Source organism: Castor canadensis, chromosome 2 (genome assembly GCF_047511655.1).
Source record: "Castor canadensis chromosome 2, mCasCan1.hap1v2, whole genome shotgun sequence".
Lineage (NCBI taxonomy): Eukaryota > Metazoa > Chordata > Mammalia > Rodentia > Castoridae > Castor > Castor canadensis.
In genome coordinates, this window is record NC_133387.1 from 139,371,995 (window position 1) to 139,381,879 (window position 9,885).

The 9,885-nt window shown below is 35.7% G+C and overlaps 1 protein-coding gene across 1 annotated transcript in view; it reads right to left on the reverse strand.

Annotated features, from left to right (window-relative positions):
- Nucleotides 1-4,806, reverse strand: part of Fam227b (family with sequence similarity 227 member B) — a 216,960-nt gene extending 212,154 nt beyond the window's left edge. The window contains exons 1-3 of the mRNA XM_074058881.1: nt 4,798-4,806; nt 3,952-4,183; nt 2,279-2,346 (exon numbers count right to left, since the gene is read on the reverse strand). Of these exons, the coding sequence (XP_073914982.1) occupies nt 2,279-2,346; nt 3,952-4,183; nt 4,798-4,806 (309 nt within the window). The remainder of the gene's footprint in view (nt 1-2,278; nt 2,347-3,951; nt 4,184-4,797) is intronic.
- Between the last annotated feature and the right edge of the window lie 5,079 nt (nt 4,807-9,885).

Consider the following 9,885-nt stretch of genomic DNA (forward strand, 5'->3'; position numbering starts at 1 on the left):
TTGCCAGTACAATTCGTCTAAAGCTAATTTCAATAAATTCTGAAAAGTTGTTTGATAAAATTCAACAGTCATAATTTTAAAACTTCTTTTGAGTAAAAAATATCAATGAATATCAGTATTCCAATGTTGTCACACAAAACTTCAAAAAGGTTATTGTTGATGTTTTAGCATATATTTCAAGACTATAGTTTAAAATAGAGTATGAAGTTTATGGATAATAAAATGTAACATTTAGATCCCCCTTTATCATGATCTCTAGCTCTGTCCCCAAGTTTCCCCTTCTTTGAGACAGTAGCTATGCATATATATTTTTTGGTTTGTATCCATTCATTTCATTAAAAATACTTTTACACATGTACATACACATGAAGAATAGACTTTTGTGTGCTTTGAAATTAAAGGAAAGATATCAACTGTATATATTACTTGGTAACTTACTTTCTTTACTCAATATTAAGTTTTGAAACTCTACTAAAGTTGATATTTATGTAATTACTTAATTTCCACATAGCTTTTCTACCAATCTAGTTGTTCCCCTGCAAAATATAAATAATAAATCAATATCAATGAAACTTTGCAGGAAACTTTTGCCAATCATCCAAAAACAACCACAACAATTGATACCCTAATATTTTACAAATTATTTTAGACCAGAAAGAGATAAAAAATTAATACTGATTTTCTGAGGTTAGTATAATTTTGATACTGAATCCAACTACAGATAATAAAGAAAAAATAATCATATCTTATCAAACATAGATGCAAAATCTAAATAAAACAAAGAAAATAAAATCCAGTACTACATTAGAAGCACATATGAGGAGGATCAGTGTCCGAAAAGTTGCCATCGTAATCTGCCACATATTTATTCTTCATCTACATAGATATCCACATAGAGTTCTCTATATTTTAATAAACTACTAACAAAAATAAATATTCTTAATGTGGAAAATACATCTAGTTATACTTAATAGCAACATACTTATATCCTTTCCATTAATGTCAGAGATTACATGAGAATCCTTAGTATTATGACTATAAACCTATAACACTTTTAACAGCACCATGGGAAAACAATCTGATTGATATTGATGAAACTTTAAGATACTTAAGAAAAATATAACAGGGAATGTATAGAACTTACATGGAGAAAGCACAAATTTATTGATGGATTTAAAATAAGATGTTCACATTTTATGTCTTTATACAAAAATAAGCACAAATTAAAAAGACCTATTACATAAAAGAATTAAATGTATACTAAAGAATTAAAATTTTAAAAACTGTAAGACTAATACATGCATGACTATATATATGATCCCATCATGAAGAAAGTCTTCTAAATTACATTAACAAAACCAGACAATTTTATAAAAGTTACATGCTCATGACAATATAAAATTCTATATAGAAAAATTATTTTGAGTTAGTAGAAAGTGGGCTAAATATTTATAACATGTATTATTGATAAGATTTAATATTTTTAAAGCATAAAGAGCTCATAGAAATAAAAACAAGCTCAAAAATGGTCAAAGTTCATAAATAAGCAATTCACTATAATAGAAACACAACGGCTAATAAAAACCCAAGAAGGAAAAAGAGAAAAGAGGATAAGATAAATGTGATTTATCTATGAATGATAAAATCATGATGGTAATCCTTTTTAGTGCTTATCTATTTCTTCTAATTTTTGAAAATTTCTACTTAGTAATTTATAATGAAGAATAATAAATTTAAAAGTGATTTTTAAATTTAAAAAATAATATTAAATGAAGTGGGTAGACTTGTGACAAGTCTGATCCTTTATATCATTAATATTAATTTTAGAATGTACTTTTGAGAGGGACTAAGTATATGTAACTAATTTAAAAGTCTATTATAATTTTAATCAAAATATAAGGAGATTTTTTTTAAAAATTGACAAAATAAAACAAAGGTCATGAAAAGAATTAATTTTTTTCCTAAAGGAACAGTACTACTATCAGACCTACACTACTAAATATAAGATATTATAAATTATTACATAACAAAAGAAGGAATATGTATACATTAAGATGAATCTTCAAATAACATGTAGTGATGTGAAGATGCCAATGCTATAGACTGTGAAAAGAAGATGAACCTAGCTATTTTTGAAACACAGAATACATAATTTTTAGGTAACCAAAGACTAAAAGAACATTTAAAAAATGTTATCAGTGCTTATTTGAGGATTTTAGTGCTTATATTTTCTATGAAAATACAATTTTTGAGGGAAGATAAAAACATAAATATATACCATTATTTTGTTTTCTTTACGGTGTTTCTTCAGAAATGTCTTGTATGCTTCCAATTTTTCATAAGAACCTTTAAAAAAAGTTAATTGACAACATACATAAATATATGCCCTAAAATGAATAAAAATTTAAATACGTTAAAGAAATTATGTATGAAATGATTCAGTGAGAACTAGAAATTATGATAAGTGTAATACTAGGCACACTCTTAATGACTAATTGTAACTATTTGTCTTCTGATTCTTTTGTTTTTGTGAAATATCATGTTTCACTTAACATGTCTATGGGACTTCTATATTTAAGGTTTTACCTCAATGATTGCTACTAAGACACATTTTTCAAATAGCTCAGCCATTTTAGATTTGGTTGTTCCATCGGTATCTTAGATTCAATAAAGTGGAGTACTATGGTGCATGGCCCAAGGAAAGATTGTATGTGTTTTTAAGTTACATAATCTAGGTTTGAATCTATTCTCTGATATTTATATATTGAAGTCAATGACTACATACATATATATATATATATATATAATTATATTTTAAAGCAGGGGGAAGGTACAATGGGATATGTTCATATTTTGTGATTTACTTATAGATATTTTATTTTCTTCAAAAACAATTTATTCATGTATGTGTATACATATACACACATGTATTATGTGTATACATATAAACAGTTTGAATATATATACATACATACACATATATTCATATATACATATATGCTGCATGTATATGTAGGTATATAGACATTATACAAACTTTATGCATGCATATACACACAAGCTATCTATATAGCTTGTATAAATTTAAAATATAAAAAAAAATTCAACATGAAAGTTTAAAATAAGTAATGAATTTAATCATAGCATATTTAAACATATTCTCAGAATTTGAAAAATCAAAAATCAAAAACATGGTCTCATAACTAATAAAAGTTATTTAATACATAGAAAAGACTACAATTATAACTAATATCATCATTCTCAAGTTTTCCCATTAAATCAAGAATAAGACAGCAGTCGCCAATAGTATTTCAAATTATTATGAAACTATTATTCAATATAATTAGGTAAGAAAAATAGTTATACAAATACTAAAAAGAAGGAAAAAATATCATTACTATAGGATATGCTTTTCACCAATTCATTTATCCATAATAAATACTAATATTCCTGCAAGCTAACCTAGACCATGAGTCTTCTCATCTCTTTACTTTAGGTTTTAGAAATTTCTGTCCTATCCTGACCTTTGCTGACTTGATTGCTGTCTTGTTTCCCTGAATCCCTAATATTTTTCTACCTCCACTCCAGGTTAACAAAGTTCAAAACTGTTTTAGGCTTGACTTAGTAATAGTTTATGTCCAGGTCAAAATATGTAATAGATCATTTTTAAATAATAAAGATTTAAAACAAAACTGTATTTTTTGTTTTAAGATATTTAATACCTGACAGCTGGGGGGCACAGATCAAGTGGTAGAGCACTTACCTAACAAGCATGAGACCATGGGTTTAACCCCAAGTACCACAAAAAAGAAAAACAAAATTATACTTTATGGTTTCATTATGAGAACACAAATAGAGGCAGTAGATGGACAAACACACATGTATACACACACACATACACACAAACACACACAGCTGAACATTACTCACATAAAAACAAATAAGGCTTACTTTTCTTGGAAATCATTCTGTCCCACTCAAACAGTTTGGAAGCATGATCATGCAAAAGAAGTGAGCATTCCTTTAATCTTGACTCCATGGTGACACCTGCTTCAAATATTCGAGGGACACTCTCCCACAAATATGAATAAACTGAAATAAATGAACTGTCTTCTTTTACTTTCTTCAGATTGTAGATCCATATTTCATTATCTACCAAATTGACATCCCTGGGCCAATAATCCTGCAAAAAATTGTAAAAGAAAGAAGGTAACTAATTTTTAATACATTTAAATAGTAGAGTTTAAAGCCAATGAGCATAAGTTGAATTTTTATTCTACAGCATTGTTTTTTATGAAATGTTTTTAAAGGAAATTTAAATCACAATTTCAGAAAATTTGCAAGAGATTTACATTTGAATCATCTGGGAATAAATTGTTCACTTGATGGCCTTTAATACTTTAGCATATATTCCTGAAAAACCAAAACATCCTTTATGTAATAACAGTACAGCATCAGAATCAGGAAATTGATCTCAACACATTGCCCCTATCTAATTTCATACTGCATTCATCAACTGAATTAATAATGCCCTTTATAGAAAAAGAATCAACTAAGACTCACACATTGTATTTAGGCTTCATATCTTTTTAGTACTTTTCAGTCTAAAATAGTTCCTTAGTGTTTTGGGAGAGAGGGAAGGAGAGAGAATTAAGAGGCCGAGTTTCTGCTTACTTTTAATTCCCCCAGTCTTATTAAGGTAAGCTGACAAAAACTGTGGGCATTCATGGTATGCAACATGATGTTTTAACATACACACATGCCTTGTGACATGATTACCAAAGTATAGCTAGTTACCATACCCATTACCTCACTACATACCCATACAATACTATATTAATTAGAGTCACCATATTGTTCAGTGGATCTCCAGAATTTATTCATCCTATGTAACTAAAACTGTGTGTACTTTAATCTATTTCTTCCCCTCCTTCGTCCTACTAGCCTCTAGAAACCACTAATTCTACTCTCTGCTACTATGAGTTCTACTTTTTAGATTTCACATATAACATAGATCATGTAACTGTCTTTCTGGGCATAGCCCAATTCCACTTAGCATAATGTTCTCAGGATCATCTATGCAATTGCAAATGACCAGGTTTCCTTCTGTTGTAAGACTGGGTAATATTCCATTGTATGTATATATGTGTGCGTACTTACACACACTTAAATGACATTTCCTTTTTCCATTCATTGATAGACACTTAGGTTGACTGTATACCATGGCTGTTGTGAATAATGTTGCAATGAACATGACAGTACAGATAAACTGATTTTGTTCCCTTTGAAGATATGCCTAAAAGTGGCATGTTTTATTTTTAACTGAGAAACCTCCATGTTAGGCTTGAGAGCAGTGAGGAAAGAAATGTAGAGAGTGGCAGCTCAACATCAATGTAGGTTTATTTGGGAACAAAACCTAGTAACAAGGACACCAGCCTAAGCCAGAGCCCAGTTCTGCTCATAAACTGGGACATTATAGTTCAGGTTAAGGGAGTGCCTAGTGCTACTTTTCAGGCAGGCTAGAATTAGGGAAAGTTTGGGACTGAGACTCCTCCCTGACAAAGCCTTAAGAGCTCCATTGTAATTACACTAAGTTAGAAAGAATGGGAACCTCCAACCTCATGGGTGGGGCACCTGAGAATTAACAAAGGTGTACCTTGAAGTCTGCTCAGCTCCTCCCCCTGGCTCAAAGATCATTGGAGCCAGGTAATGACATGCCTTCACCTGGCTCTGGAACCCATTGCCCTCCCAATTCATTGATAATTAGATGGGAAATACCTGGTTCTCCCCTTCCCATAGGTTATGTTAGGTTTTAAAAGCACCTGAAGAGCAGAAACACACTCAGGTTCTGGCTTCCACTGGGCCCTACCATGCTCCCCTTTGTATTTCCCTTACCTAATTTTTAACAAATTCCATTGACACCTATGCGTCCTGCCATGGATTCTTCCACACAGAACAATGAATTTGGAAGTCTTCTCATCACAGACTGCACCAGTTAACACTTCGAGCAAGGGAAATTCCTGCAGTTAGCCATGATTAGGATATCAGTTTTTCTGGCTAAGTCACATTTTGCCAAACAGAGGTTTGTACTGCAAGGGGCCCTGCAGCTGGGTAAGCTTCCATTTTATCCTGGGCTTGTCACAGGGCAGAGACATCTAGGATGGCGAGATCATGCTAACACTTTATACTGATATCCACAATTGTAGTAATTTATAATACTACCAGCGGTATACACAGGTTGCTATTTCTCCATATTCTTGCCAATATTTGTATTTTTAAATCTTTTTTATAATAGTTATTGCCTAATAGGAGTGAAGTGATATCTCATTGTGATCTTAATTTGCATTCCTGATAATTAGTGATGCTGAACATTTTACACTACCAGTTCACCATTTGTATGTCTCTTGACAAATGCCTGTTTGGGTTCTTTGCCCATTTTATTTCAGGTTGTTTTCTTCCTACTACATATAGTTCCTAATATATTTTGGATACTAACCACTTACCAAATGTATGGTTTCCAAATATCTTCTCCCATTCTGTGGGTTGCTTATTCATGTTGAATGTTTTTTGGCTCTTCAGCTTTTTAGTTTGATATAATCCCATTTGTTAATTTTTGCTTATATTATCTGTCCTTTTAGGATCATATCCAAATAAGTATTGTCCAGGTCAATTTTAGAGGGCTTCCTCATTTTTTCTTCTACTAGTTTTATAGTCTCAAGTCTTATTTTTAAGCCTTTAATCTATTTTCAGTTGATTTTTGTACTTGGTGTAACACAATGAGGCAGTATAGATAGATAAGGTGACTGGAAAATAAACTTTAAAACATTAGGTATACAACAAACTAAGCCAGGTTTAGGAATTAAAATAGAACCAGGAAATAAGGCTGAAAGTCACTGAAGACAGCAAGCATTCCTTCCATTACCCTCCCTTCTTTTAAATGTCAATTTTCAAGCACTTTGAATGGGTAGGAAAAAGCTAGACTAAAAGACATTTGTGAATGGATTCTTTGACAAAAAAGGAATGCTCTAATCTGGACGTGTGGCTCCAGTGGTAGAGTTCCTGCCTAGCAAGCATGAGGCTCTGAGTTCAAACTATACTGCCAAAAAATGCTTTTAAAACTTTTTTTTTAAAAAAAAGAAAGGAATGCCAAATGTTACACCTATTGTCCTTGTGTTTTGGGCAACAACGAGTCCACCCTTGGCCCCTTGTCTCCATGTTTTGGGGGTTAATAACAGACCCACCCTAAAACTATTGTCTCCATGTTCAGAAACTTAGCAAAATCACTAGATGTGACATGATCATGTATCAAGGTGGGGATCAAGATGGAATCCCCCAGCTCAAAAGGCATGAATGATAGAGTAATAATGTTGCCGTTTTGTGAATCAGTGGCAAAATGGCAGAGCCCCATCCCCTAACAGAAATTCCCATGCTCTAAGACAGCCCCACCCCTGCCAGAGACTACCGCACATGCGCTAAATTCCTTAACCTCCCCCTTCTATAAAAGCCACACCTGGCCCAAAGTCTGTGCTGTGCCATCTTTCCCTGGCCAGCCTGGCAGTTTGAGGCTGCCATTAAACTTTGCTCTTGAATGTGAGACTTTTCTTGTGAGCTTTCTTTGTGAGTGGCATTTTTCCTAACATTTTGGTGCCATGATTTGGATTGGGGTGTGCTCCCAGCACTGACCTTGCTCTCCCGGCCTCCCTCACCCCATCCTGCTCTCTCTCTCTCTCTCTCTCCCTCTTTAAACTCCCATCTCCTTCCTCCAGGATCTGAGCTGCTTTACTAGGACCCCCAATCCTAGAAAGCACTGCTCCCTCACTTGCTCACAGGGAATTTCCTCTGCCCCAGCATGTCTCCAATTGCCATCCACCACCAGCCAATCCTCCCTCAAGGTCCTCTCTCGGTGAGTCCTTCTCACATGCAGAGCTGTGATCTCTTTCTCATTTCCTCAAAATCCTAGTGCTAGGTCTTGGCTTGCTCCCATCCCTAGGAACCAGATTCTCTAGGACTGTGGGCCCCCGTGATGAAGACATTCCTCCCGGGTGTTCCACATTTACTCTTTCCTGAGGAACTGATATTTCGGGAATGCCCGCATATCTCTCCTTAGGTCACATATCACCAGGGAGACTGGACCATCCCAAATTCCTTCAGACTCCCCATTGGGATGTCTCTTGGCCAACCTTGGGCCCCTCCACCTAACATCTGATATTAAGCCATGAAAAGTAATTTTTCTCTATAAGCAGGCATGGCCCCAATACCCATTAGACAATGCCCCAAACGTCCACTTGATGGCATTTTCAATCCCAATATTTTAAGGGATTTATACAATTTCTGTGAGCATGCTGGTAAATGGAAGGAAATACCCTATGCCCAATACTTTTCCTATCTCTGCACCAAACCCTCCCTCTGTACTTCCTGTTCCCCTGTGCAAGTTCTATTAGCCTCTAAACAAGCTTCTAAATGAACCAAATCCTCTCCTGAACCTCCTCCTTCCCCATGTAAGCAGACTTCTTGCACTGCTCACACTGTGTGTCTCTTCCTATCTTCCTGAGGGACTTTCCCATCATGGTGTCAAGCCACTCCTTGTCAACTCTGGCCTCAAGGTGATTCCAGCTCTGGGAGAGCTCATGCTCCCTCCCTGTGGGCTGAGACCAAGCCCAGGGTTTATTCAGTGACTGGAGAGTGGAGGTTTCATGTTGCTGAAAGTGTTCCAGTACCAGTCAATGGGAGCGACCTAGAGGCACAGGTGATTGCTAATCCCTCAGGCATGTGTCATGCCTCCAGGATCTGCCTTCCCCTCCCTTACCTAAGATGTCAGGATACCTTTTCTGCTTCCTCCATGGTCTCACCACTTGTCCTTGGTCTCTGTCTGCCTTCCCCTCCCTGGGCTTACTGGGACCCTGCCTCCCATGAAAAACTTGTAGCATCATACCTTATGACTTAAGTTATTCCAACTAGTTTGCCAGGCCTCTCAGTCTAAAGTAACATTAAATCAGTTGCTAGTCAAAAGTGCTTCCAAAAACAGAAAAAAACCAAAAAACTGCGGCTGCCACACTAACGCCCTAACTCCACCCCCACAAGGGGAAGAGGGAAAGCAAATAGGCATGCTTGTGCACAGAGGGAACGCCTGCCATAGCTAAGAGAATCCATAGGCCAACCCAACACACATCCTAGGCTGCCAGCTGCACATGGAGGTGGCTGTAGCCCGCCGCCACTTCCCCTAGAATAAACGTGTGCAGAGTACACAGGAAGGGAGGAGGGGCAACAGGCCACAGGATCAGGCCCAGGCAGTCAGGCTCGATTGTCTCAGGTGTGTGTGGAGGGGGTCAGTGCCTTGTGCACACCCTGCTCCTAGCCCCACCTCACACCTTGGGTCACCAGACCCAGCCCTTGTAAGCCAATTGTTAGCTCAAGGTTATAGTCCCAGAAATAGCAAAATGGACACTATGTAGTCTCTAAACTTCTCATTTAAATTTTTCTATACTTTTGGCTTCAGCATAAATTTTTCCCTCCAGATATTAACACTAGTTGTCCCGTATGGTAGTTATTGGCCCAGGATGCCCTCTGAATGCCCTTCTCTAACTTTACAGATGATTTATTCCTTTGTTAAAAAGGTAGCCTTTATTAAAGAGACTGCCTGCTGTTAGCTAAAAGATAGGATCCTAGCGTTTTGTTCTTTCTAGATGGGACCTGAACCTTCCAGTCTTCTGGCTTGTAGATGTTGGAAGCTTTGCACTGAGGCCTGGCCTCAGTATGCTTCAGGTGACCAAGAGAAGTGTCCTTCACAGGGTTCCTTAAATTATAATACCATACTCCAATTAGACCTTTTCTATAAAGGGGAAAAAAGTGAACTGAGATCCCCTGCACAAATTTTCTTTCATCTCA